Source organism: Melozone crissalis, unplaced genomic scaffold, assembly GCF_028551555.1.
Source record: "Melozone crissalis strain CALT ecotype California unplaced genomic scaffold, PUWL_Pcris_2 ptg000004l_1, whole genome shotgun sequence".
NCBI lineage: Eukaryota > Metazoa > Chordata > Aves > Passeriformes > Passerellidae > Melozone > Melozone crissalis.
In genome coordinates, this window is record NW_026535782.1 from 42,944,774 (window position 1) to 42,972,641 (window position 27,868).

Consider the following 27,868-nt stretch of genomic DNA (forward strand, 5'->3'; position numbering starts at 1 on the left):
GAACAAACAGGTGGTGGTGAAGGGCTGAACATTATTCAGGTGCTCTCTTCTCATTAGCTCAGCTATTGAGCCAGTGCCAGCATTGGCTTTGCCTGGGAACACACGGCCTGGTGGGAATGGCAACGTTTGCTTACTTTTAGGGATCAAGATAAAAATGGAACAGCAGGCAAAGTGTAACTTCAGGTTCCCAGGCAGTGGCTGCTTTGTGCAGCTTTTGCTCACATTTCAGGTCACCCATTTTCTTCCACATTGATTTCTAGATCAAAAAAAATACTAGTTTTAAAACAACTCCCAGCCTGGGAGGACAACACTTCTGTATTCAGAGAAACTCATTATTGTACTAATTTGCACTTTTGACAGAAGAAAAACCCAGGGAATGCCTTTGAATACCAATGGATTACCAGGAGATGTAGACAAGACAGTGTCCTGGGAGCCTGTCTCCCACCGATGTAGCAGTTTTACTCACATTTGCTCTGAGCAAAGTCTTTGATATTTGCACAGTGATCTCTTGGGGCCGTACATCTTGGGAGAGGAGGACAGATTTGGCATAACACCTTCAGAGAGGGTGTGAGGGGAAACAGAAAAACCAGCCTGACCCTGGCATGCTGTGTCACCAGACGCGCCTGATGGAGGCCGAGGAACAGGAGGAAGACTCCAGCTCCCTCTCAAATGACAAATCAGAAAATAACTCACGTCGCTGCCTCCGCTATGTGCCCCTTGGGATAGCCTTTCTTGTGCTGGCTGGAGCTGCTGCAGCAACCTGGTATTTCCTAGGTAAAAATTCACGTTTTTTCTCCCCAGAGGAGGCGGGGGCGGGGGGGGGTGGGTAGTCAAAGCAATGCCCAGCCCAGAGCACATTAGTGCCTCTGGGTGGCCTTTAGACAGTCACACACAGGGGTAACCCCCTCTCTCCTATGTATCACTAAGGTGACCCGGCAGTGTCTTCTCTTGGCAGACTACAGACCATGGCACGTGGAGCCCTCCATCCTGCAGTTCTACTGCGGCAGCCTCCAGGTCCTCAAACGCCGCTACTCCCCGGAGCTGGGGCAGGTGGAGTCCAGGGCCTTCTGGGTGGAGTCAGCTAAGCTCCAGAGCATGGTGAGGGCACTTTCCTCAACAGAGCCAGCCCTGAGGCTGCCCACTGAGTCGGATGAGGAAGGGCTCAGGCACCCCCATCCAAGGGCAGGCTTGGGCAGGCTGTACAGCGAGCGGGATGAAAGGTGGGATCAGGCACTGTAACATTGCCCTGTAGTTATAGGACCTCATTCTCATTGCAGCTGAAGGAACTGATTCGTGCCACAGAGCTGGGTCAGTACTACAACTCCAGCACGGTGTATGCCTTTGGGTGAGTAGCACCTGCAGCATATCTGCTTGTTCCTGTGTGAAAGCTTCCAGAAAACTGTACTCTGGTTTCACTGAAATCTGCCCACGACAAACGTCTGCAGACCCTGCCATGACCTCCAAGCTAAGCTGGACAGTCAAGGCTCAGAATTGCTCCAGCATAATAGAGCTGGGGATATTTTGATGCTCCTCTTCATCCCAGGTCATGATGAAAAGCCAAAACTGAGAAATTTTTCAGAGAGGCAAAAGTTCAAGAGAGTAAAAAAAAACTAATTGGGAAAAGATTAAAAAAAATTGTCTTGGCATTGTCAATAGAAACCAAGCAGCTGGAAATTAATTTTTCTAATTCAAGAAAACTATTTTATGGCCTGACTCTAGGCACAGAAGGGAGAGGCCAGATTGCAGCGTGGAAAAGTTATTCCCGCCAAGAAGCCTGGACCATCTGGGAACAGGATAACAGGGGAATGGGACAGATGTGGGACTACAGCTTTCCAGGTCATAACAGTAGAACAGGATAGCAGAAAAGATTTCCAGACTGATGGTAATTTGCTTCTGATTTTATTCCTATGGAAAACCACACCCCTAAATTTGTCCTTTACCTAAGGAATATTCCAGCTTTGACGTAATTCCATTTTCAATTGGGAAAGAAAAGTTTCACTTGCACATCTTCCTCTGGCGTTTTACTAAACAAAGATGTGTTGCAACATCTCCTTGCCTTCCCCCAGCCAATTTTCTCAGCCAGCTGGTTGAACAGAACTTTCCCAGGCACAGTCTCCTGCAGCTTTAGCCTGCCCAGCATTAATGGGTTGGGGTAAGGTATCTGGTCATAAATCATCCACTTGTCACCACTGGGAGATGAGACAGTGAAGTCTTGAGCTTCTCATTTCAACCCCTGGTCAGTAGTACCCAAAGGTCATTTCTTCCTGAAATGAGACTACTCATTAGACTAGTCTTGATTAATTATCATAATAATTTGAGCTCATATGGTCATCAGTAAAGCCAGATGGCATGGAACGGCTTCTTCCCACGAAGCACTGACTCACACCATGGATACTGCAGCTCTCCTGCCCCACTCAGAGAAGTTCCTCTGGGTCACAGCAGCAGAGTTGGAAAATCTACACATATATGTCTGATTTATGGAGAAATAGTGGGGAGGGTAATTCTCCAGGGTTTGTCTCTCCAGTAATTCTGGAGATGATGAGCAAGACTATTTTTTACATGCTATTTCTCTGTTAGGGAGGGAGCTCTGACCTTCTTCTTCTGGTTCACCCTCCAAATCCCTGAGAGTCAGCAGAAGGAGGCAACTGCTGAGAGGGTAAACACAGTGCTCCACCAAGAGCTCTCCACCAGCTTCAACAGCTCAGGCAGCCTGTCCTACCAGACAGAGTACAGGCTCAACCCAGACTCTCTGGTTCTCCTGGGTAAGTACCAGCTGCTCAGCTGTGGCCTGAGCAGTCAGGAATGCTCCACGATGCAGAAGGTTAGGAGCAAAGGCCAGGAGTCTTTTGAAGGAGATGGAGGAAACCTGAAGAGGAGGAGGGAAATAGCAAGGATCAGGAGATACAATGTTAGGCATTTTTTTCCTGATAGAGAAGAACTGAAGTTTGATTTTAAAAAAAAATTCCTTCCTTTAAAGGATTGAAATTATTGGAGATACACCTGACCATGATCAGATAGGTGATTCTTTTTTCACCCATCAGCTTTGGCTTTTGTAGAGCAAGGTCTTAGACAGGTCATGACTTTGATCAGCTCAGCTTGAAAATACCAAGCACTTAGGTTTGCTACTTTCCTTTGGGAGATTATTCCAGACTGTTTGATAGAGAGAACAAAAGCAACATATCTGAGTCACCACTAAGTCTTCCTCTGAGACAAAGCATCTTTGTCATTTCAGTTCCTGACATATGATTTTAAGGATTATTTATTGTTGCTCACAGTGAAGGTCACAGCCTGTTTAAAAAGCCATCCATGCAAAACTACTCCAGAGCAGCTGTTAGGTAAGGGGCCAAGGATATATATGTAATCAATGCATACAAGTCCAATGGAATTTATATCTGATCAATGTAATGAGGCTTAACTTGCCAGCCTTGTCTGATCCCTCTTACAGAGTACCAAATCTCACAGGTTTTAAAATACACCGCGTTTCTTCTCCTCCTCTTGGGACTCCTATTTCCAAGTTTCTTCTTCCCATGAGATGTTCAATCTCCAAGTTGTTTGTTTTGGGTTTTTTCCCCCCAGGCATGGCGTCTTGCATTATTCTAAGATGAAGTTTCTTTTGTTATATCCTACCCATACTTTCTTTAACTTTTACCCCCACATCCCAACTGTTTTGTGGGTCATTTTTTGGTGCCTGTAAAGAAAATTCGATTTTCCCTAAATGATTTTCACTCCCTCATCCAGACCATCATTTTAAGGTCTTAGTCAGAAGATGCATCAGCATCTCATCAAGACATCTCCTCCCACAGTTACCATTGGCTTCTTACTTCTACTTATGATTTGTTTCCAGCATACCAGATCCTATGCTCAGCCAATATAAATGAACTTTCTTTACAAAGATATCACAAGGAAATATGCTAAATCCTTCCAAGTCAGCCCATCTAGCATTTTCCTTTTATTTGTTCACTTCATTATGCAACCCATAAACAAATAAAAATGATGGTGCCATAATTTTAGCTGTTCCCAGTTCCCTCTTATTTGCTCTGCATCTGTTTCACTGTTTTATTCATTTCACCAGACCACACTTCTTTCTATTTTGGACTTAGCACACCAGTTGTAGTTTATCCAGCTCCTTCTGCTTTCCCTAGTCCTATCCCTCTCCAGTCAGAAGCACAGTCTGATAACTGAGACAAAAGCCAAAAATTTCTTATACTGTTGAGGCAGGGTGGCCTCCAGCCAGTGACTTCACCTCTGGTGTCTTTTGCCCTGTACAGAGTGGAGAAGCAGCCAGCCAAGAGCAGCCATTAGCACTTCATTGCTTTCGGGCAGACTCTTGCCGGCCTGCTCAGCTCTAAACTCTGCCTTGGGACTTTGCAGAGCTGCAAACCATTGACTACTGCAGGAACCTCTCCACCATCTCCAGTGCTTTGTTTTTACTAACAGCCACACTCAGTGGCTACCTTGCAGTACACTACCTTCCCCCTTTCTCCAAAAATCGTTCAGGACTTGCTGTTCTCTACAGGAACTCGATTTAATTACCTTCAGATATAGGAGTACTTACTACCAGCTCTGCACAGACTATTCCCTACAGCACACGAGCTTGCCTAGGAGCCTGCCTTATGCCTGCAGCATCCTATTTTCCACAACTGTTTTTGCTATGACAAAACCACTCATCTCTCCCCACGGATTTGCTTGGAAGCTACAAATAACCAAAGCCCTGACCTAGGCAAACCCCCAACAACAATCCTCACACCCAGATGACTTCACAGTGCCTTTTATTTTGGCAATTATTCCCAGTAGCACCTGATCTCTGGCTGATTCCAGTTCAGCTGGGAGGCTGGAGAAAAGCCCATCTGTCTTAAAGTGTCATCCACTCTGTGGCTGATTTGCAGAGATTTGTAGCCCCGATGGTCACTTTCTCTGCAACTCCTTTCTCCAAAGGTGGACTCTGCAAGGATGTTGAGTAACTCATTGCACAGTGGTCATCAAAAGGGAACTCCTCTCCACCCTCAGTGACTCCCATATTTTTGATTGGGCATTGTTTCAAGCGGGAGAGCAGATGGAGAAGGCTCTGGGAAGTGGGGCTGTGCCCTGTGATGTGGCTGGCAGGGGAGGGGGATGTCTGCCTGAAGCAATGCCCAGCCCTTGAGGGAAGGGGAAGAGGTCCTGGAACAGCACACTAAAATGGGCAAGGAAAAAGGCAGAGAAGTTCCTGGTGGGCTGGAAAGCAGGAATTAGGGCTGTTGGATTTGGGTCAAGGGCAGAGAAATTTCCCAGAGAGATGGGCTGAGGAAGGCATGACTAAAACAACACCCTGAAAGCAGACACAGAGGTACCTAGAGGATGCCCCATGCTGAAGCTGTAAGTGAGCTAGTTGCAGAAGGAAGGAAAGGAGTCCTCACCTACCATACAAGGTGATCAGATTATCTTATTTTATCCAGTTTATATTTTTGTTTATCTTCCTTTATGTGTTTTCTTTCTAACAGAATCCAGTATGAAAGACATAGTAGTGCTGCAGTCCACTCTGGGTAGGCTACCTTCTCCTTTCCTTTTGAGTTCATGACCTTAAGGGAGGGATTTTCACTGGGGACAGAAAGCTTGTTGGCCTCCTGGAGTTGTAAATCCTGGGGAGGGGAGAGTAGCAGCAAGGGTGCATCAGTGCTGCTGCTTGGCCAGATCCAAACTACATGACTGCTATGTACTGGATGGCTCTGGGCAGAGATGCCAGCTGCCAGGGGCAATGCAGCCACCTCAGACTTGTCCAGGTCCTAATGAGAACTGTGAAATAGCAGGGTATACTGGCACCACAGTGCTGATTCCAGGCCCCATGCCATGCTGCTGTTGGGGTGGGGGTTTCCTGCATGGTTTTGCATTGGATGTGCCTCATTTAGGAGTCTGTTGTCTTGGCAATGTTTGAAGATGCTTTTAGTTTTTTCAGGCAGTGTTGTAAGTTCTCTGTCTGGCAGCTTGCATTAGATATGCTATTAGAAGCTCACCTTTAAGCTGATATTTACTCAAAAATCCTGGTGTGAAAGTCTTCTGAAACCTGGAATTCAGATGAGGGAGATCTGAAGCCAGGAAGAATATGGGGCTGAGAGGAGAAAGAGGTGAAAAAGTAAATAAAGCCAGTGGAAGATAACTGTGCTGTGCTGGTATTTAAAGCCTGAGGTAGTGTTAGGTTAACCAAGGAAGGGGGGACAGTTCTTAGAGAAACTGGGGCAATGGTACAAAAGGATCAGTGCCACCACAACATATGTAAAAGTAAACCGAGATCACTGGGATGAGTCAGCCTTACCCTAAAAAAGGGCTTGCACTGATATAGCAAGGGACAATCCCATATCTCTATTTCTCATACAACCACATCTATTTCAGGTTGCTACAGGTACAGCTATGTCCAGGAGGATGATGTCCTAAGGCTGGAGGGCCCTGATTACCTGGCCTCCAGTTGTCTTTGGCACCTGCATGGCCTCAAGGGCTACATGATCAAGCTGCGGCTGGAGTGGACCCTGCCTGACTGCAGGGACCGCCTGGCCATGTACGACGCAGCCGGGCCCCTGGAGAAACACCTCATCACCTCGTAGGTTGCTCCTGAGCAGGGAGAACGTGCTGGGGGAGGCAGGCAGGATGGCACGACACACCACAGCAGGGGAAGGTGTCAGACGACATCAAAGGAGGTTCTCCTTGATGTGCAACCTGTCTGTTATTGCTCAGCTCACTGATGTGGGATATGTCTTAAAACCATGCTGCAGGAGCTGCTGCTGTTGGCCCTTTGCTTGGTTCAGAGATAGCACCTTACAACTGCTGTGTGTGGATCACACAGATATCCACTGCCTCTCTTTTTCATTCTTCTCTTTCATTTGTTTACTGCTTGCTTCACTCCCATCCTTTGATCTCTTTCCCTGAGGATCTATGGCTGCAGCCGGCAGGAGCCCATAGTTGAAGTCCTTTCGTCTGGCCCTGTCATGTCTGTTGTGTGGAAGAAAGCCATGTACAGCTACTATGACCCTTTCATCCTCTCAGCACAGGCGGTGCCCCTCGAAGGTGAGGAAGGCTGGAGGAGAGTGGCTATAGTTACAGGGAGAAAATTGGTTTTCTCCTACAGTATCACAGCTCCTAGAGGTCCTGCATCCCTGTTAGGGGCAGAATTCATTCTGGATTGCAGGGGTAGTCAGTAAAAGGCAGGTTACATGGCCTCCCTGGGCTGAGGCTGAGCTGACAGAGAGCAGGGCTTTGAATGTCTGTATTTACAGCTTGTGAAGTGAACATAACTCTGCGGGAGAGCCTGGAGCTACAGGGGAAGATCGGCACCCCACACTACCCCAGTTACTACTCACCCAACACACAGTGCACCTGGCACATGACGGTAAGAGCCAGCTCCCACAAGAGCACCCACCCTGTCCCCAAAACCAGGGCAGCACTCTGCACATTGTGGGGGTACAGCCAGGGCTCTCAGTCAGATCATCATGAGAAGCAAGAAGAGGGTGACAGCCTGCCCAGCCTCCACATAAGGTGTGTTTCTGAAGGGGAAGAAGTCTAATATTGCATGCCAGCACAGAGATGCTGTAGCTGAGGAGGAATCTGAAATCTGATCTCTGGAGGGGTTCTTCAAAACAGAACTAGATTGATAGGAATTGATAAGAATTGCCAGGCTTTGATACCAGCAGCAGAGCCACCCTGGGCTGTGGCATGGCTCCAGTTTAGAGGGTGCTTCTTTCTGACTACAGTGTGGTCAGAGACACCTGGCCTTCCCATTTACTCTGCTCATGTCTGACTTACGGAGTGTGCTGTAACACTCCCAGGAGCCATCTGCCCTCTGCCCCTGCTCTGCACCCCCTTGTCTGCAGGTCCCATCCCTCGACTATGGGGTCACCCTCTGGTTCGACGCCTACGCGCTCAGCAGACAGAAGCACGACCTGCCCTGTACCCAAGGCCAGTGGATCATTCAGAACAGAAGGTGTGTGGTGGGGTCCTGGTTTCTGTCTCTCACTTCCCACCTGGGATAAAACAAGGATTAAACCTCTGCGGGTTCCCTGCTCACTTCAGCCACCATATGTGAGGAAGAAGGGCCATACGCTGAGCTGCACTCAGTGACCACTCTTTGTGCTAGTGCCTCCTGCTTTTCTGCTAATCCTGTTCACTCTCTCCCCAGTGAACACATTTCTCACAGATTTGCTTCAAGCTACCAACCTTTCTCTGTCTTGCTGTTCGCATCAGGCTTCTTAGTTTTCTCCTGTGTGTGTAACCTTGGTGTCCTCCCACGTCTCCTGTGTTTGCAAATCTGCCTGTCACCACCTCTGCAATATTATCTGTGTGTGCCATTGCCTTGCAGCCACCTCCGTACAGATCTTCCCCTTAGTTCCATATCCTCCTGCTTTGACTGCAGCCATTTCCCTGCAGGACTTCCCAAAAATAGCATCCGTATGTAGCTGGGGCCACTGCTCACCACTGCCCAGGTGAAAAGGATGGAGACCTGTTGTGCTCCCATCTCCTCAAAGCTGGCTCTGAGACAGATGGACCTATACCTTTTGGTTTTCCTCCCACTTATTGCAAAATTGCCTGTTTCCCTCCAAAACCGCCCCCAATCCACCTCATTAGTGCCTTCTCCATGGTTCCTGTAGGGGTAACTTCTCTTCCTAGGAAGATCTGATCTAGAAGTTATGTTACCCTGGCTTAGGATTTCCACTTTTTCTCTCCCTGCCTCCCTCTCTTAAACTGTCAGTGCCACAGTTTCTACAACATGGCTTCTTCAGGAAGATTACGAAGGAGAATCTTCTTACGCTATAAAAACCGAACTGCTTTGTATGGCCTGATCTCTGTGCTTTCCAGAAAGCAGGAAAAGTCCAAAGACAGGAGAGTCCCTCTGGACTCTGTATCTCATGCATACTGAAAGCACTTTGTATTTCTGGTTTGCCCGCAGCACCCAGTCTGTGTGACCCCTTCCCACCCCAGCCCCACGCAGCCCCCTTGCCCTGCTTTGTCCCTGCCTCCCTGTCCAGCCCACCTTGCCTGTGTTTGCCCCTCAGGTTGTGTGGCCTGCGGACCCTGCAAGCCTACGCTGAGCGGATCCCAGTCACATCTTCTGCTGACGTCGCCATCACCTTCACCTCGCAGATCTCCTTAACTGGCCCTGGCGTACAGGCAGCTTACAGCTTGTACAAGCAATCTGACCGTAAGCTTGGCTTCTTCCCTGCTCCTTTCTGGGGGCCCAGCAGCCCCTCTGCACTTGGCTTGTGCTGGGAGAAAACACAAGGCACAACTCAGGAGCCCTAGGTACCATCCACCCTTCAGGAAGATGCTCACAAATCAGTGATCCCCCCAAAAGAAGAAGCAATTATGTGCAAAGCTGTTTCTGCACATGTGGCCCTGCCTCTTGTGGCCAGAGCATCCATGCAACAAAACCCAAAGTCACAAAATTGCCTAAAATCTTACCCTCAAGTCAACATCACAGACTGGCCTTGGGAATTCAATGAGAAAGCAACTCCGCTTGAAACAACATTTGTTTTGATTACAAGATCTCTTAGAGAGAGCTGTTTCCTGCTCACCTTGGAATCCGTGCAAACAAGAGACGAATAAAACCGCACACAAATACACACATATGCAAATGCCACCCACAGTCTGTCTTTCCAAGGTTTCACCATCTCCCTCCTAAAGGGTGCCAGTAATGCACACCAGTCCCTGAATATGTGCACCTGTCAACGTGTCTAACAACAAGCCCTTCAAGGTCCCACGTAAGTTTTGATAGCAACTCCAAAGAGCCTGTTTCCGCTTTCCTGTGGCATTCAGGAGACATGAAACAGCCGTGATCCTGATATGGCGTGCCAGACAGATGGCTGTCCTGGATATTGCCCACTGGTACCATGCAAAACAGTGAAAGCCTTCTTTCCCCTGGTGCATATCCTGGCTCCATATGTCCCCGTTAAGAGCAGATGACATGGCAGATTTTGGGGAGTGCAGTACACTGCAGCAGCACTCTTGTGGTCAGGAGAGTGTGCAGTTCAAGCCATGGTGCTCTGCTGCCAGGAGGTTTCCAGTCACTGGGAACTAATTACTCTCTTTTGGTTTCACAGCCTGTCCTGGGGAGTTTCTGTGTTTGGTGAACGGTTTGTGTGTCCCAGCCTGTGACGGGATCAAAGATTGCCCCAATGGGCTGGATGAGAGAAACTGTGGTGAGTGATTTCTTCTCCCTGCTAGTCCCTAGTCTCAGCAAGACACAGCCCTTTGCTCCTCTGAAGGCAGGGAGGAGATTTGGGTGGCCAAGTCACAGCCTTGTACCTCAACTTTAGGAACTTAAACCTCTGTGCCCTTGGAAGTCTCATCCCACTGCTATATGGCTTTAGCCTGCTCTGGAAAGAGCAGTAATGCTTCTGGCTCCTGTCACAGTACAGCCTTCCTGTGAGAGTCCCGTAGGAGCACCAAGAGTTCCAGGCAGCCTGAAAGAAGCCCCCTGCCCAAGCTGTCCCCCACCTTGTCCTGCTTTCCTCCCACCCAGGGTCTACAACCAACCTCAGCCCTGGCCTAGAGCCTCCTCTGCTGTCACACCCCTCAGCATCCCACTCCCTGCTCTCACCTCCCCTAGCCCACCTGCTGCCCTTTCTCTGCTTTCCCCCCCAGCCATTTGTGACACTTCATCTGTACAGATCCTCACTCATATATTTTGCCCGAGTTTGGGAGCATCAAAGTCCTTGATCAGCCTCAATCAGTTCTTCATGCCAAAAGCAGTGCTGATTCAGGCTCCACTCTTAGCATCTCAGAACTTCTGCAGAGCCCCATTCTCATAGAAACAGCAATTCAGGCTTAGACATGGCACCTAATTCATCTATTCCCTCACCTCTGGTGTGATGGGAGGCTCATCATATTGCTGCCACCACTAACTTTTCATTAGTTGTTTCCTATAGATGTTTCTTTCACAGATAAAGAGCCCTGAACCACTGGAGAGAGTGGCCAGTTTTGAAAGATTCAGAGGAAGCTGTAGGAAAAGTCTAAAGTCAAAGGAAGGAAAAATCTTTCTAAAGAAGCTTTAATTCAGTGCTAGAAATGTGAGACCTCACATAAGATTGCCAAAGTTGGGTTTTGTATTGTCTGCAGTGTTGCTGACAATGTGCTCTGTCCCATCATCCAGCTGTCTGACATCAGGGTTTGCATGCTTCCCTCCTGTAGACATGGATACATTTGCATCCTTATGAATATCTAATCTTTTCTTGAATCCTGGTATCTCCTTGGCCCCAGGGATATCATGTCCACAGATTGGCACAGACCAAGACTGACAGAAACCCCACACTCTGTGTTTTCCAATATTATTTATATTTGAAAAAGAAAATAGAAACATTATTATTTCCTTCCATTCTTATACTCTTGCCACTACTGCATCTCTGGTTATTCACTCTATGTTGGTATGGAATAATCTCTGTCTTTAAAATCAAAGTTCAAGTTGCCTCAGACCTTTATGTACCTTTAGTCATCTAGAAGCTTCATGCTATTAATGAAAAAAATATAGTCATTGCAGTAAGAAAATGGTACACACAAACAGAACAAGTTCCTGCTGTGGAAATCTGTGGACAGAAGTCAAACTCTGTGGTGGGCAGGCAGCTTAGACCCATCTCCATCCTCCAGTGTCCACCAGAGCTCATGGACATTATGGAATCCTGTGTTGTTCAGGACTCAGCTGCAAGGGGAAGTGCTGGTTTGTGTGGAACAGTGACCCATGAGCTGGGGTTGACAGCAAGGCAGGAGGAACAGTGACCTCACCAGACAGGATGCAATCCTACAAAACCCTAACAAGGCAAGCAGATCAGGACTGCTGGTGGTAACTGAAGAGTCCAGGGACCTCAAGACAAGTACATAGTGCTGAGGTGGGTCTGAGGCCAAGACAAGAAAAGTTAAGTCAGCAACAGTGAAGTGTAAGACAGAGTGCAGGCATAGCTAGAATGCAGATCAGGCAAAAGTTACACAGCTGCACTAAACCAGAGCTGGTCTCAAGCACAGCTTATGAGGTGGGGGTAGAGGCTGCAGAGACTGCAGGACTTATGACCCTGACCTCACACCTTGTCTGCCTGATTCCCCCATGCTTCCCTCCTGTGCAGTGTGCCCTGCAAAGTTCCAGTGCCATGAGGACAGCACTTGCATCGAGTTCAGCAGGGTCTGCAACCAGCAGCTGGACTGTGTCAACGGGAGTGATGAGGAGCACTGCAGTGGAGGTAGGGACGGGACAGTGCTGGGATGACAAATGCCCACCCCTGTGTTCAAACCAAGGCTGTCTGTGGAGTACTTCCCACATGTGACATAAGGGCACCATTGGGGAGTTAGCTCGCCCAGCCTCCTCACGATGTTTGTGAGCCATTTGTTTGTTCAGGAAATTCCCTGGCATCATTTATGGAGTTCCCCCAAGCTCTTCTGCTGCCCTTTCTTCTCGTTTAAAGGACTTCAGGCTGTATCTACAACCAGCTGTCCTCTCTCAGTCTTGGCTTCCCTTCCTTTTTGCAGGGGTCCCCTGCGGTCCTTTCACCTACCGCTGTGAAGATGGGACCTGTGTGAAGAAACCCAACCCACTGTGTGACACCACTGCAGACTGCAAGGACCTGTCTGATGAGAATCACTGTGGTGAGGAAATGATCAGCCACACATCAGCCAGACAGGTTCAGGATGACACGTAGCTGCAAGTTGCCCCATTTTCTCCCACCACCCAGAAGAAGCAGCCACCCTCCCTTGTTCCACCACCTTCTCCCCACCTCAGTCCTACAGTACCAGTGTCCCTGCTCCACCCTGCAGTGGCAGGGACAGCAGCAACAAGCCAGCTCTGTGCTGAGTGTGAGCAAGCTCTTGCTCTTTGGACAGCTGCTCCCTGCCTCCTTCAGGCAGAGGCATCAGGCCAGACAGACATGCCTGACAGGCCAGATTCAACCTACAGGCTGCCTGTTTGACCACTCTGTCAGCTAATATGTCATTGTTCAAAGCTCCAGCCAGGAAAATCACCCATGTCTGCATGGCCACTGGCAGGGAGAGAGTTAATGTTTTGATTTCCCTACTTGTTTTTTTTTCTGGAGCCTCAGTAGGCAGTGAAGGAGAATGACAGGGAGGGTTTCCTGACAGCACAGCAGTTAGCACAGTCAGCATGCTGCCCCAAAGGCATCCCCAGGCTGCAGCTGGAGATGGGGAATGCTGGGAGGGAGTGCTCACTAGACCTGTCCTGGGCAGTACATAAAGCATGTGCTGGCTGGGTAAGACAAGCAATTAGAGGTCAAACTCTTCAGTCAACTAAGTAGGAATAGAAGGGCAGGCACAGTGTTTCATGTTCCCTTCCTTCCCTGAAGTACCTGCTGTGTCTCCTCCTCAGACTGTGGGATGCAAGCACCTCTCAGCAGGATTGTGGGTGGTATGAATTCTGTGGAAGGGGAATGGCCGTGGCAGGCCAGCCTGCAAGTTCGGGGCCGGCACATTTGTGGGGGAACACTCGTTGCTGACCGCTGGGTGGTCTCAGCCGCGCACTGCTTCCAGGATGAGAGGTAAACGGAGAAGGGAGGTGCTGGTAGAAAGATTTGCATTGCTTTCCTTGTCATGCGTGATGGGAGGCTCTTATGACTGATGAAAATGACATGGGGCAGCTGCACTCCTCCTCTGGCACCTCAGCCACGCTTCTCCATGGCTTGGAACCGAAGAAAGGGGTATGGATATATGCAGTATTATCCGGTGGTGTGTGCAGAGGAAAAGGGGCAATGCTGAGATTTGCAGAGCAGCTCTCAGGGGGCAGTGATAGAGGAAGATGCTGCACAGCTCCACCTTTGTTTTGGCTCTGTCTTGTCCCCACACTGTCACAGCGATGGAGATGTCAGCATGTGCTAGGATGGGGATAGCATTACCTGCAAAGTGTGCCCTTTGGGTCCCATGCTCCTCTGCTGCATCCTACAGGTTGGCCTCCCCCTCCATCTGGACCGTTTACTTGGGTAAATACTTGCAAAATGCCACCGGCCACACAGAGGTGTCCTTCAAGGTTATCCATCTCTTTCTTCACCCTTATTATGAGGAGGACAGCCATGATTATGATGTGGCCCTGCTCCAGCTGGATCATCCTGTGATCATCTCACCCTTAATCCAGCCCATCTGCTTGCCTGCTCCATCTCACATCTTTGAGCCTGGCCTTCTTTGCTGGATCACTGGCTGGGGAGCCCTCAAGGAAGGAGGTAGGTTCAAGGTCTCTTGGTGGCCTACTGCAGCAGTGCTGAGGCAGAAACATAGGTTCAGATGTGTCATAGGCACAACAGGCTTCTGTTCATCCCAAAACATTGTGCCTCCTTCACTCCTTCTGATTTTGGTATTAGGTTGACCACAGTTACCTGTTGAGTGCCCTGAAACCTCATGTGGAGAGGCAGACATGGCAGTCTGGTAATCTGTATGGGAACAGTGTGTGTTTCCTCATTCAAAGACTAGAATAGCCAAGACTAGAACAGCCCTTCAGGTCAATTTACTGCCTTCACCCACTGACAGACTTGTTCCAGCAGCTTCCCAATTGGAAACACTCAGGAGACTATACAGACCTGAACACTCCTGGTTTGTACTCTTAGACAGAAGAGCTTAACATACCTTTCGGTGAGAAACAAACCCAAGACACTGACAACCCAGAGGTTTCCCCAAAGCAAAATACTTGTCCCAAAAGCTGAAGTACCCACAACATATGCCTGTAGGGAAAGGAATGAAGGGGAATTTTATGCCTTCCACGCAGAAAAAAGTGCTCTGCTCAAAGTCAGAGACTGTGATGCCAGTGGAGAGCGGAACAGAAATTCCAATGGCAGGTTTCAGCATGCAGTGAGGTGGCCATGGTCTAGAGGAAGTTCCACCATAGCCCACCTGTGCTAATTTTGGTGCTCTACTTTTCAGGGCATACCAGCAATGTTCTGCAGAAGGTGGACGTGCAGCTCATCCAGCAGAACATCTGCAGTGAGGCTTATCACTATATGATTACTCCCAGGATGCTGTGTGCTGGGTACTACCAGGGCAAGAAGGATGCTTGCCAGGTGACAGAGGAGTTGTGGGATCAGGGTTGACTACCAGAGGTGGGATGTGTCCCAAGTCTCACAAATGCAATGCACAGCCTGAAATGAGGGGGGTAAAGACCACATAAGGTCACTCTCCCAACACTTCCTCTGATCTAAGCAGCCAACAACGGCTCTCATGACCACTTCTTCCCAGCATCCTTGCCTTAGGATCCAAATACAGTTAAATTACCCTTTTCTCATTTCAGCCCATTCTCCACTCTACCTCCCACTTTCAAGTCAGGTGACTACATCAGTCTCTTACACCCTCAGCCTCTTTAACACCTGTCATACACCATAACCTGTGTGGTCCTTCATTACTATTAACCTCAAGGAATTCCTCTCTGCCACCCCTCATGGAATCCAGTTAAATTCCAACAATCATCCTTGCCTGCCACATACTTGGAAATGCCAGGCGGGCCAGGAGGAATCAGTAGAGCAATCAGCTTTTTAGGACCTGGCTGAGGGGGAGGAATTTGCATGATGAAGGAATAACTGTCAGATGTTTGCACTGCAGACTGTTTTTTACATCTGCCTAAAAGTACAAGGAATGTTACAGATGTCCCAGCCATGAGCTGAGGGGATACAGGGATCTCTATACAGAGGGGCTCAAAGACAACATAATCAGCCAGCAGCAGAAGCTGGTGGATCACCACCACTTGATTTTACTTTTCTTTTTTCTAGGGTGATTCTGGAGGTCCACTGGCCTGCAAAGAACCCAGTGGCAGATGGTTTCTGGCTGGTTTGGTCAGCTGGGGAATGGGATGTGCACGTGCAAATCACTATGGAGTATACACCAGGATCACTCAAGTGCTGGGCTGGATGAACCAAACCATGAGCTGAGAAAAGTGCAACTCTGTCTTCTCCCCATCACACCTACACTCACATGGCACTCATTCCTGATCTTGCTCACTTGCCTCCCGAAGAAAGAGAGTGTGGGATGTTGTCAGACCCAGGATGCTCCTCTGAACTAGGTAAAAAAAGGCTGCTGCAGGGATTGTGGAGAAAAGCAGGCAGACCCTCCTCTCCCTTAGTGCTTCCCAGGGAGCATCCCAAGGGGTTTTTAGGCCATCCATCCAAAAGCAGGGAGAAGGGAGGCAGGTGAGGGAGTCTGGGGCAATGACACACAGCAATAGGCCCAAGCTGATGGTTTCTGAGAAGAGGAATAAGGGGAGTTGAACTTTCCATGAACCATGTGATTCAGCCAGTCTTATGCTGGAACATTTGCTGAAAGAAAATGTGACTGATGTAGTTAGAGATTCCAGTAACTGTGAAATCAATCTGCCTCCCTCTTCCTTCCTGCTGCTTATCCTTCATCCCCCTTCCCCTCCCATCACTCCTCCTCTTCCATCTCCCTAATTGCTTCTTTTCTTAGCTGGCGTGTGCTGCTCAGTGTGCTGTTCAGCTCAGCCAGCCAACTCTTCACGTCTCACTGACTCCCAGGCATGAGCCCAGCATCGCGCCCCCGAGCACGTGTCCTGCCTCCCTGCTGGAGCAGCACCCAGCCTCCACTGCTGCACCTCCCCCAGTAAAAATGCTGGAGCAGACTCCCATCCCTTCCCTCAGCCCTTCTAAATACCTTTAACATCAGGGCATCTCAACCTCTCCCATCTCCTATCTCAGGTAATGCAGGAGACAAAGGAGAAGGTTTCAGGGCACAGGGCTTAAACTGCAACTGCTGCAGGTTTGGTTTTTTAACTAAAGATACACATGTGTGTGTGTGTGTGTGTGTGTGTGTGTGCGTGTACATAATTGGCCACTCTCTGGAATTATAAATAAAATTAATTTGAGGATTTTTTTGGCTCTAGTTTGCCTCACTCTGCTAAAAATTATCTTGAGGTTGGTATATTTTTGACCAAACTCCAGTCCTGGCACTGGCAAAAGGTTCTACACCCCTGCCTACCCACCCCCATCAGATGTCCCTGGGATCAATAAGGTCACTAGCCAGGTGGTCCTCACTTACTGTTATGGTTTAGGGCTGCAGATAAGCAAACCTGCTCTGTAGCCCAGCTGCCTGCACTGGGGATGCAGCAGCACAGACACAGTGGGAAGCACCTCCAGCCCCCAGAAGACAGGCACAGCACAAGCAGCTTCTGGTGGCTCCAGGTGATGAATCCAAACTCCTTTTCTCCAACTCCCACCCCCTTACAGCAGGAATGAATTTCTGCCACTTAAAATGAGAGGCGGCAAGGAGGAACAGACTGTGAATTTTATTCAGGAGTCTTCAGACACAGCAGTGAAGCAAGCACCCTGCTCCCCAAAACTGGGATCTGCTTGGTGCTGGCTGACACAACATGAGGTACCAGCATGTTCATGGTACCCAGGCAGCACACCATTCTCCTTCTCACACTGCTGGCACAGAGCTGCTTTGGGGGACAGGGGGGGAGGCACCAAGGAACGTGATACCCAGCACAGGGACACCTCCGAGCCATTCAGGTGGCCCAGAAAAGGACGGTGGCTCTGCATTTGTCCCCAGGCCACAAGCCCACACCAGTTGCCTGCAACAGTGAAAGGGCAAGGGCTGGTCCTTAGACAGCTGCCACCACCTCGGTCCACATTTGCATCCAGGGTGCTCAGGAAGGGACCGCAGGCTGCAGTGGCTGATCGCTGATGTCCCCAGCAGGGGCCACTGTGACATTAAGGAAAGCCAGACTGCCAGGCATAGGAGGGGGCTGTGGGCTCCCGCTCCTACAGCAGCTCAGGGGCTCCATGCAGCATCTGCCCTCCTCCAGGACTGGAAGCTCAGGCCTCCGAGGTGAGTTTGTAAAAAAAAAATGGCTGCATGTGAAGAGTGAAGGGGGCTGGGGGCGTCACTGTGGGAGAAAGTGCTGCCATACACTGCAGTACAAAAATAAAGATATAAACAAGAAATGAAAAGGCTGGAGTGGAGTGTTCAGATCACATCCTCAGATCTCTGGCTTGTAACAGCTAGAGAAGGAGAGAGAAAGAGAAACACAATCAATGGTAGGAAAAAAAGGCAACTGAGCATGGAGGGCAGAGTGAGAAACAGAAAAGGGGAAATGACAGAGGAAACACAAACAGAAGAAAAAGAAAATAAATGAGGGTGGGAAAATAGAACAGAAGGAAGAAAAAGTCCATGTGATTAACATACACTGAGTCTTAAGATAATAACACTCAGGTCCCACAGCCACAGAGGGAGAGAGAAATGTCAGCCAGCTAACAGTGCCCTCCATCAGGACCAGTGGAGATTGACACTGAGCATCTCCACTTTAACAGGAGTCTCACAGTTCTGCAGTATGGAGAGGAATCCTCCTTCTAACACTCTCCATACCCAGCCCCACGTTTGTCGGCCAGCCAGCCTTCCTAAGCAGGAGGCAGAGCAGAAAGGTTCATTTTGCACACAGCTGTGAGAGCATCTGCAGTGGGGACCAGCTGCTTCTGCTCTGCCTTTGCCACCTTTCCCACTGCACTCTCACCCTGGCAGAGCCTGTGGGGGGAAAGCTCAGGGAAGGAAAAATAACAGGCTGCCTTCTGCAAACTGCCCGGGCTGGCAGGCAAAGGAGCTGTGGACGCAGTCTGGAGGAGCGATCTGGCATGCATGTCACGCAGACACGTGGCAAAATTCCACCCCTTCCCCGAACCACCCCGGCCTGCTTTGCATTCATTTCCACCCCTCTCCCAGCTGCACTCTCCTTTCTGCTGCCAGAGCCTCTGGTCCACAGCCATAGGATCTGCTTGGCAGGTAAAGGCACACACAGGATCAGAATATGTAAAGCCACCCTAGGGATGAGTCAACCTCACACCTCCCTCCTTCCCCTCCCCAAGCTCTACAAACCAGGGCCATACCCACAAGAGGGAAGTGAGTCACTCATGCAGAGCTCAGGCTGGCAGGAGCTGGGAGTGCAGACAGGTAACATACCTGCAGAGGAGGAAAAGTGAGGAGCAGAGAGAGACAGGGCCCTGGGCAGAGACCACTCTGAGCCCTGAGGGACAAGGAGAGCAGAGGGAAGGATGCTGGAGGCTGGCGAGTGGGACAATGTGGGAGGTAGATGGCAGTGCTGGGATGGACACGGAAGGGAGCAGGAGGGAGGGTCCGCAGGAAGAGAGTTTAGCACAATCCCAAATAGATGGACGGTCTGCAAATAAAAATAAAACCGCAGATAAACCAAACAGTTTAAAATACAAAGCAGCAGCCATGGTAACAGCTCTCCCCTGACAGTTTTATCTCCAGAGAGACTCCAGCTCCTGGAGAGGACAGCCCCCACACCCCACACCTGTTCTAGTCCTTCCCTGCTGCTAACTGTGAGCTCTCACCAGAAAGGTGGACGAGTCTATGCCTGGGGGGTTATTTTTATCATTTTCCTCAGGGGTTTGCTGCACCTTTCTCCTCTGCTTCTGCTTCTGCCTCTGCCTCCTCCTCCACCTCCTGCTCTTCCTCCTCCAGGTCCTCCTCTGTGTTCTGTGGCCCAGCATGTGGGACAAAAGGAAGAAAGAGTGGAAATGCTTGCAAGATGAGCCATGGCAGTTCTTTCTGACACACAACGGAACAAAGCAATTGTCATAACACTGGAATAAAAAGGAACTTTTCCCCATGGCCAAGACAATTCTAGGTCAGGGAACAGAGAGGGTTGTTTTCCTCTGGAGTATCACATCAGGGTATCTAACCCACTTACAAGTGCTGTGACCCCACCGTCCAACAACTGCCATCAGTTGCTAGTGTCCCTTCCTGCATCCTGGGTGTCTACAGAATGTCATGCACTGCACATGTTTCTGTCCTTCCCTCAAAAGGGAAGCAGGAGATAACTGCCCCTCAGGCTGAGACTCAAAAAGGAAAGAGAATGCTGCAAAACCTTCAGGGAAATAATGCCCTACAGGCAGTGATACACACAGAATGGGCATGAGGAGGCATGAGGGGGATGTTAGAGTAGCATGAGAGGTGCCAGGGTGACTTGCTAAAGCCATTTGCCACACACAACCACACACCACCCCTCCAACACACATACTCCTCCTTTTGGGCAACGGGTGTAATGCCACAGTGCTGAACACCAGGGCAGGCCCCTGTATTTCACCACTGAGGTGCCCCACTGTTGCAAGGGAGAGAGAAAAAAGAGAAGGAGCAAAGAGCAAAGGATCTCATAGGCAATGGGAGCAGGGCCATAGCAAAGTTAATCTCACCTTGGCTTTGTGGCTGGGCTCAGAGCTCAGGCCATTGGGGGAGTTGTACAACTCCTTGGAGACCACGCACAGGAATTCTGTCTGATCCTCATTCCCATAATTATAGGATGAGCCAATGTTCACAAGCTAGAAAAGATGAGACCAAGAATCACAAGCACATATTCCTGGAAACACCCACTCCACCTGGGGAGCAAGGCAGAAAGCCCATCATGCAGCACTGAGTCCAATGCATAATCCTGTTGGAAAGGCCTCATAACTAAGCCGAGGAGACAACACAGAGAAGCAGGAGAGAAGTCAGCCAGGATGCAAAACAGGCTGGCCTCACACAGTATCCTCTAAACCTCTAGAAAGGGGCAAGAAAGAGTCATTGATTGAATATGATGAGTCAATCAATGACTTACCCAGTATTCTCAGAGAGGGAAGGAGCCTTGCCTGGCAACTGTATGGTATCCATGATCTTTTCCCCAGAAGACAACTCCTTCTCCCCCTGCTCTGCCTTACCCATACCTGCTCAAAGCGCCATCCATCTGACATAGTGGAAACCATCTGAGTGAGCTCCTCTTCCTGGCACTGCAGCACACGGTAGACATGCTTAGGAGGCACCTGAGAGCAAAATTGCAGAGCACACTGACAACTGTCATATGCTAAAAGCTGTTCCCCTCCTGTAGAATGAAGTGGTAATACCCCTTCTTGACAGACCTGTCCCCTTCCCCATGTCCCAGGTGAAAGGGGAGTGGAAACCACAATCCAGCTTTCTCCTGTGCTGTCACTGGAGGCAAGAACAGTATCTCTTCTGAAGAGTAGGGACTGAGCTGAGTGCTCCCTGCATTGTCCCCAGAAGATACTGCCCTCTTTTGATGGGGAGTATGCACTTGTAAGTACAAAATAATTTTTGCAAATGCAACAAATGCTGAGGGGGCTTAGCAGCACAAAGTGGCTGTGCTGCTGGAGGCTTACAATCTGAGGAAGACAAGATGAAAAGTGAGATAGCAGACAATCCTCCCTCTAAGAAATATTTTCAAAGGTTGCTGGCCAAGACAGGGTGTGATTGTGCCACAGGATTGATTCTTTGTCTGCATTTAACTCTTTCACAGCCATCTCTTCATCTATTTCCTCCAGTTTCTCTACAGGTATTTCCATGCTCTTCATTGTGATTACACTCCCAGGACTCCCCACACCAGTCCTCCTCCTCATGACACCTTTGCTATCCTCACAAACATTCCTCTATATCACACAGCAACCAGCTGCCTTCTTCCAAAAGCTAGAGGAGCTCACTTAGTTTCAGGGGCTACATCCACATAACTTCTGGGATGCAAAGCAAGACTGCAACTTGTTTATTGTAACTAAATTGGTGGCAGCTTGTCCCCTGCAAGATTTTGCTGCATTGGGATTAGCACATAATATCTAATTAGTTGTTTCCTTCCGTTCCTTGCTGCTTCTCTCAAGTCTTCTCTCGCTCTGGACTCATCTCTCTCCTTTTTTACACCCCCTGCTTCCCCCACCCCACTCCATCTTGCCATACCTGTGTTACTGTGTAGTCCTTCTCCTCCATTCGATCCTTGATTATTCGGATCAAAGGACCAATGTTATAGAACTCAGCTTCTTCAAGGATCCCTGAGAAAGACAGACAGAACGACCAAAAAGACAGAAAGTTAGCAGCCCATCTTTATTTTTTGACTTGCAAAAGATCAATTCTGAGCCTCACAAGGTCCATAGAGAGAAATTATATTACTGTTTTTCTTTTTAACAGGCTTGAAACCCTTACTGCAGAGAATTCAAACTTGGCTCTCTGCATCTTGTTTCTAATGCTCACCCCAACTTCCTTATGCTGCCTGCTACTACAGAAGCAGGCACTGCCAGTGAAGGCTTGTGCTGAGGACTGCCAATACCTGTCCCAGATACCTGGCCAAGGAGAACAACTATAGGCTCCAGTCTCTCTCAATGACCATTTGTCTGACCTTGCTCAGACTTTCTCAATAAGGCAGAAAACAAAAACTTGCAGTTCTGACAAGTCACCAAAAGACCCTAGAAAAGCCTAGCTTACCTCCTAGGCCACTTGGAGTTGCAGCCCCATATGACTTTATATGATCTTTGGCTTTATCCCCTGTGCTTCAACTTAAAAGAGGTAAACAGAAATGGTTTTGTTTTTTTCTCTATGGTGTCTGCATCCATCACCTCTCCTGAGACTCACCTGTTTGCTAACAGGCCTTCAGGAAAAGGGAGGTGGTTCCCAGAGAGTCAGTGAGGGAAAGGTGGCTGGAAGCCAACACTCACATGTTCCCAAGGCAGTACAAAGAAAATATAGATGGGGAGTCCCTCGCTATCTGACACACTCAGACCTGTTCTGGGTCTCTCATTCAGCAGTGTATTGTCTACTGGGTTAGTCTTATGCCAGCCTGAATGTTTGCAGCAGGATAAAAAAAGGCAATGCAAATGAACTGGGCTCGTGTTTATGTTTCAGATTTGATAATAAAACCTGCAGATGAACTCTCTCTGACCCAAGGATTACAAGAAATGTAAAGTAGGAAACACCTCAAAATTGTGCTTATTACAATCTGGTACCATTAGTTGGGTATATTTTTGGAATTATAACTGGTAAGACTACTCTGAAGAAAAGTTTCCTTGCTTTAGGTAAAAATGTCTAAGAAAGGCAAGAAGACAAATGACCATGCAGAAACCATGCTTGGCAAGGGCTGGACAGCACAACCTGTATTTGGAATTGGCTCCTTATTACACCCTCGCATCCAAAAAATTACAAGGCACTGTGGACTGCTGACTGGTAACACTGTGATGTCACTAAGTCATCCTATTAGACCCACTGTCAACCTTAGATGAAGGATTAGTTTGTCTGACTTGTTCCACTGGAATTTCTGCAGTCCACGACCATGAGAGCACAAGCAGCATAACAGTGCATATCACTGATTAATGATGGTCTTTATTGCAGTCAGTAGAAGAGATGAACTTGGTTTTGTTTGGTCTATTGGGCTTTCATTCCTAATTAGAAACAGACATTAATAGAAAACTCAGTCATAGAGCCTGGTTAAAAGTAGATCAGGAACCAGTAAAAAATGGCTTATTGAGGCTCTGAGATGCTGCCTACTTCTGTCTTGGTGACATCTCTGCTGGACAGTTGTGATGCCACAACACCTGCAAGAATGCCTTCCTCACCCACTGCAAACCCCTTTAGTAAAGGAGACATCGTCATACTTTGCAGGGATAGCTCTCTGAAATCACCCCACATCAACATCCAAAACAAGAACAAGAGACAACAAGGTTGATCACAAGTCCTATTTTTCCTGAATATGGGAAGTGGGATTTTTCTGAGCTCCACAACTCACCCTCTTCAGCCATATCTTTATCCAGGACCAGCTTCCCATGGCGGAGGAAATTCAGAATCGGTCCAAAGTAAGTGGGGTCCCGATCTATTAGGTATGCACCAGTTTCATCCTAGCAACAGATATAGATCACAAGGAGAAAAAACCCACAGAAAACTGTAACCAACTGTAAAATACCCTAGAATACAAGAAAATACAAACCTAAGCAAAAATGTCCACTATTTCTAAGATTCTTTGGAAACCATGGGTCCCTGAGAGTCCCTAGCCAAGTCAGTCCAGCTTGGATTTTAACTCCTGTATTGATCTGCTCAGCATGCCCACCTCAGCATGACTCAGTCCAGCTGAAAAAGCCCAAAAAATAGGCCTCAGCCTCTTTGTGTAACTGTGAATCCCGGCCTGGTGCAAGAGAGCAGAGACCGCCTTACAGGAACAAGGCTGAGTCAGGCAGACACAGCTGGGAAGTAAACCCAGGATGTGCGGTGACAAAGAGGAAGAAGAGCAGGAGCAGAGGGGGGATGGCCTCTCTTTTCCCCGGCTCAGGAAGGCAAGTGCCAGGCTACAACAAGGTGGAATCTGGCATGGGGAAATCCTTCCCGGGAGAGGGGGGGCAAAGAGCAGGCATTTCTCACTCAGCAGCTCCTGCAGCTGCCGGGGTCTGGCTCCATCCCTGCATCCCTCCAGCCCTCCCCATGCTCGGTGGGGCACGGTGCGGGAGGCAACCCAGCTGCCTTACCCGGTCCGACTGCAGCTCCTCGCCCTGGCACAAGCGACACAGGAAAGATTTCTGCTCCCGACACAGGGTCTGCCTGGTGGTGAGGAACACGGTGCCCCCCACATTGAGCCTCACCCACTTGGCCTGGGTGCCAGCGGGTGGCGGAATGTCCCAGGTGCAGCGTAGCCCCACGGCGCCCTGCATCTCCTCCCTGCCCTCCATCCTCATCCTCACCCCCACCTCCCCCACGGCGTGCAGGGACTGCCGCAGGTGCTGCCTGTCGGAGAATGCCGGGATCTGTAGTTTATCTGCCTCTCCCTCCGCAACAGCCGTGTTTCCCGGGGACCAGGATCTTCCCTGTGACTACCAAGGGAGTCCTGAGAGGAGGAAGGTTGCTCGACGCTGGAGGATATCGCTGCGGCTATTGGGGTGGGCAAAGCCACAGCTCCACAGCTCTGACACTCCCTTGGCTTTTCCCCTGTTCCCGTTTTCAGAGACCATGGGCCGATCAGCACTCCGGAGGTGCAGGGTGTTATGCAAAAATCGTCGGCATTTATTTCCACAGACATCCTCTCTGGCTCATTAAAAGGTTCTGGGAATTGTAGTTTCGCCGGGACATGCACAAAAGGGTGATGGGAACTGTAGTTTTCCCAGCTCGCAGTTCCTGCAATGAGGATGCTGTAACGAAGGGCACTGCACACATGGCGCCAGCCCTGCGGACGGTACTCTGCCTGCTTCCAGTCCTGGGTCTTGTCTGCAAGCTTCCTCGGAGACAGCAAGCACAAGCTGCTTCCTGGCAGTCGGGAGATTAAGCCCCTCAGGGCTGTACTTCACAGCATTCCCTTCAGGACATCCATTATCCCAGGCTCAGCGCTCAGTGCCACATCAGTTGCCATACTTTCTTGCAGCAAAATATGCAGACAGTTGCCTTCTTGCTAACATGCATAGGGACAGTTCTGGGAACTGTATTTTGGATCTGTATGAAGTGCTGGCAGGGGGCAGGAATCATTTTTCTTCCAGCTCAGAGGAGTTACTGACTCAGCAAACTCCCCCCCTGTGCTGCTCTACCAGAGCAAACCCCCCACGTCCTTCCCCTGGGCTCCTGCCATCCTTGCCATCCCTGTCTGGGCAACAGAGCTCAGACTGTAACTCAGCTCTGTGTGGAGCTTTACCTCTGCCCCAGGCATGTATCACCCGCCGAGGCTGATGTGCCAATCCCGTGGTATGGAATCTAGCCCTGCTCCTGCCAGGCCGAGCCTGGTGCTCAGCAGTTCATGCCCAAGGGGACTCTGTTCAAACACACTCCTTGGCACAGAAACAATCTGAACAAGCTCTCTCCAACAGCTCTGCCTTTCCCACTCTCACCTAAGCACAGCTGTGCTTGCCAGCAGCTCGAGCACATTAAGAATGGAAAGGAAAGGCTGGTGTTTCACCCCATTGTGGCTCAAAACCTTCCTCCACCTAAGCAACTTCCCGGCTCTTCCTTGACAGGGCAATGCAGCACTGCAGAGACACACAACACTTTCTTTTTCTTGCATTTAGATCTTAGTGCCTTTGGATATGGGGGGTTATTGAGTGAAGAGGCTGGGTAAAGAGAAGCATTATGTTTTACTCTTACGTTCCTTTTCTTCTTGTCCTTCCTTCTTTTACTTGCAAATCACTCCCTTTTATCACTACAGAAGAAGGCAGCATTGCCCTTCCCCCAATCACCCAGGATTTCCTTCACAAAGATGGCATGTGTACTTCGCTCTTTCTGTGGAGGAGTGCCAGGGGAGGAGAGGAAGAGAGGGTAACATGGAAGAGGTTTCAAGACTGCTGACCTTCAGTTAATTTAAGTACAGGAACAATTCAGCTGCTCCAGGGTGTAAATTCAAATAATTTTGAACCAGCACTAGAGTGACCATTAACAGAGCATGAAAAAATATTTTTGTCTACCTATATGGAGCAAGCTCTGGCCACAATTACTGCCCAGCCCTGGGACCAGTCTCCACCGAGCAGTAACATGCATCAAAGATGCTCAGACTATCACTGACCCAGCCTGAAGTGTCACAGTGCAACACAGCTCTGGGCTGTCAGACTGCTGTCCTCCTAATTCTGCCTCTGAGTCAAACCACAGCAAATTGGAGACCTCTGCCCTGCCCTCTGGTGTGTGAGGACTACAGGACCCTGTCTGTGCTGGCTGCAGCTCCAGCACAGAACTGGGGTGAGGACTGCGGCTCTGATATGAAGCAGTAGTTGGGTGGCAGACTATAGCCCCTTATCTCCCCCTCCAAGAAATCTGCCCTGCCTTCAGTTTTTTTCCCTCTTTCACCAAGGGTTCACCCTCTCCTCTTTCTCCTCTCACATCCTCTCAGCCTCTTCTTTTTAAGGTCCATCTCTTGTTCTGAACATCTTCTTTTCCAACCTCTCCCATGACAATGCTGCTCACGAGTCCAGGGCAGTCTATATTTGAGGCATACTTTGTTCCATCAATACCAGTCTCCACTTGTGGCTGGAACCTCAAGTCTTGCTCATGGGGTGAAAAGTTAATTGCTAAATCTAAAGAGGTATATTGTGAGTAAGGAAAGATGCCAAGGAACACCACTTGTAACATCAGAACCTTTTTTTTCTGCAATATACAGCAAAAAAATCATTGAAAATGAACCAGGCCAGAGATTTCCCCACAGTATGTGAAAATACTCTTCAGTAAGAAGCCAATGTGGGGTGAGTTACCAACTGAAATGTTCTGATGAGTTGGTGGCATAGGCTAAATACAGACTTGATTGCACACTATCACCAGATGTAGTTCTGAGATGCAATTAAGGCACCCTTGTTAAGGTTCCCTAAAATCAAGAAACAGGACACAGGAGAGGTAAGTTTAAACAATCAGTGGTGTTTGGTCAAAGGTTGGACTTAATGATATCAGCTCTTTCCCAATTTTATGGTTTTATGAGTCTATGACTTGTTCCTGCTGCCTTTATGACAACTGTATATAAAACATATGCACAGAGGGAGAGCAAGCAAGAGCTTACACAGCGCTGTGTGATGCTGTAAGACCCTACAACCTTGCAGTCCCCAGAGAAATCATGGGGACCATTGCTCAGACAGACTGGGAGCAGGAAAAACTTGACAGCCACTGGATACTGAACAAGAGCTGAGAAGAAGAGAGCAGGACATAAACTGGGAATGTCTTGGTTCAGCAGTCAGGCCTGCAATGCAATCCTGCAGAAAGCTACACACACCGCAGCGCTCTGCAGCTTGGTACATGGCATATGATGCATCACTGGCATTGTAGAGCTGCTCTGCTGAACTGTTGTGTTGTGGAACAGCAGTGGGAGCAGGGATCACCATGTGCTGGCACAGAGTGTCACCACTCTGACAGGCTGGGAACACATACTGGGGATTACATGGCAGGAGGCACTGGAGAAGAAACCAGGAAAAACTAGTTGGCATGTCCATGTAGGATCAGTGCCACTCTCTTTTCTGCAGGAAGTGGAGAGGGGAAGACAAGTGATGCTCTGACATTTTGCCAGTAAGCCAACAGGGAATTGGGCAAATAAAAATTCCCTACACTGGACTTGGGGGTGGACACTGTTGAAGAATAGAGTGCAGCTTGACTGCCAGCTGAGCCAGGCACATTGAAGCATGAAGAGAAAGGCTCCATGGCATACAGGCAAGCTAATCTTCCT

The 27,868-nt window shown here is 49.1% G+C and overlaps 2 protein-coding genes across 5 annotated transcripts; one reads left to right on the top strand and one right to left on the bottom strand.

Moving 5' to 3' along the window:
* Positions 1-626: 626 nt before the first annotated feature.
* Positions 627-15,878, top strand: TMPRSS6 (transmembrane serine protease 6). Its single transcript, XM_054278126.1, has 17 exons — positions 627-774; positions 956-1,098; positions 1,278-1,345; positions 2,578-2,762; positions 5,481-5,522; positions 6,367-6,571; positions 6,899-7,035; positions 7,245-7,357; positions 7,839-7,948; positions 9,018-9,163; positions 10,062-10,160; positions 12,075-12,188; positions 12,475-12,591; positions 13,325-13,493; positions 13,897-14,168; positions 14,863-14,999; positions 15,702-15,878. Exons 1-17 carry the CDS (start codon positions 627-629, stop codon positions 15,858-15,860), a joined length of 2,364 nt encoding a protein of 787 aa, XP_054134101.1. The 3' UTR covers positions 15,861-15,878.
* A 1,330-nt stretch (positions 15,879-17,208) lies between these two features.
* KCTD17 (potassium channel tetramerization domain containing 17) lies at positions 17,209-24,428 on the bottom strand. Of its 4 annotated transcripts, none has more exons than XM_054270608.1 (8): positions 24,222-24,428; positions 23,492-23,600; positions 21,676-21,767; positions 20,661-20,756; positions 20,154-20,279; positions 19,359-19,437; positions 18,898-19,114; positions 17,209-17,945 (listed from the first exon to the last, which is right to left on the bottom strand). In XM_054270608.1, exons 1-8 carry the CDS (start codon positions 24,426-24,428, stop codon positions 17,924-17,926), a joined length of 948 nt encoding a protein of 315 aa, XP_054126583.1. In that variant the 3' UTR covers positions 17,209-17,923. The 4 variants fall into 4 exon arrangements, with proteins under 4 accessions (XP_054126583.1, XP_054126575.1, XP_054126601.1 ...); XM_054270600.1 differs by having other exon boundaries at positions 18,825-19,114; XM_054270626.1 differs by lacking the exons at positions 17,209-17,945; positions 18,898-19,114 and adding an exon at positions 18,827-18,897 and having other exon boundaries at positions 19,293-19,437.
* Between the last annotated feature and the right edge of the window lie 3,440 nt (positions 24,429-27,868).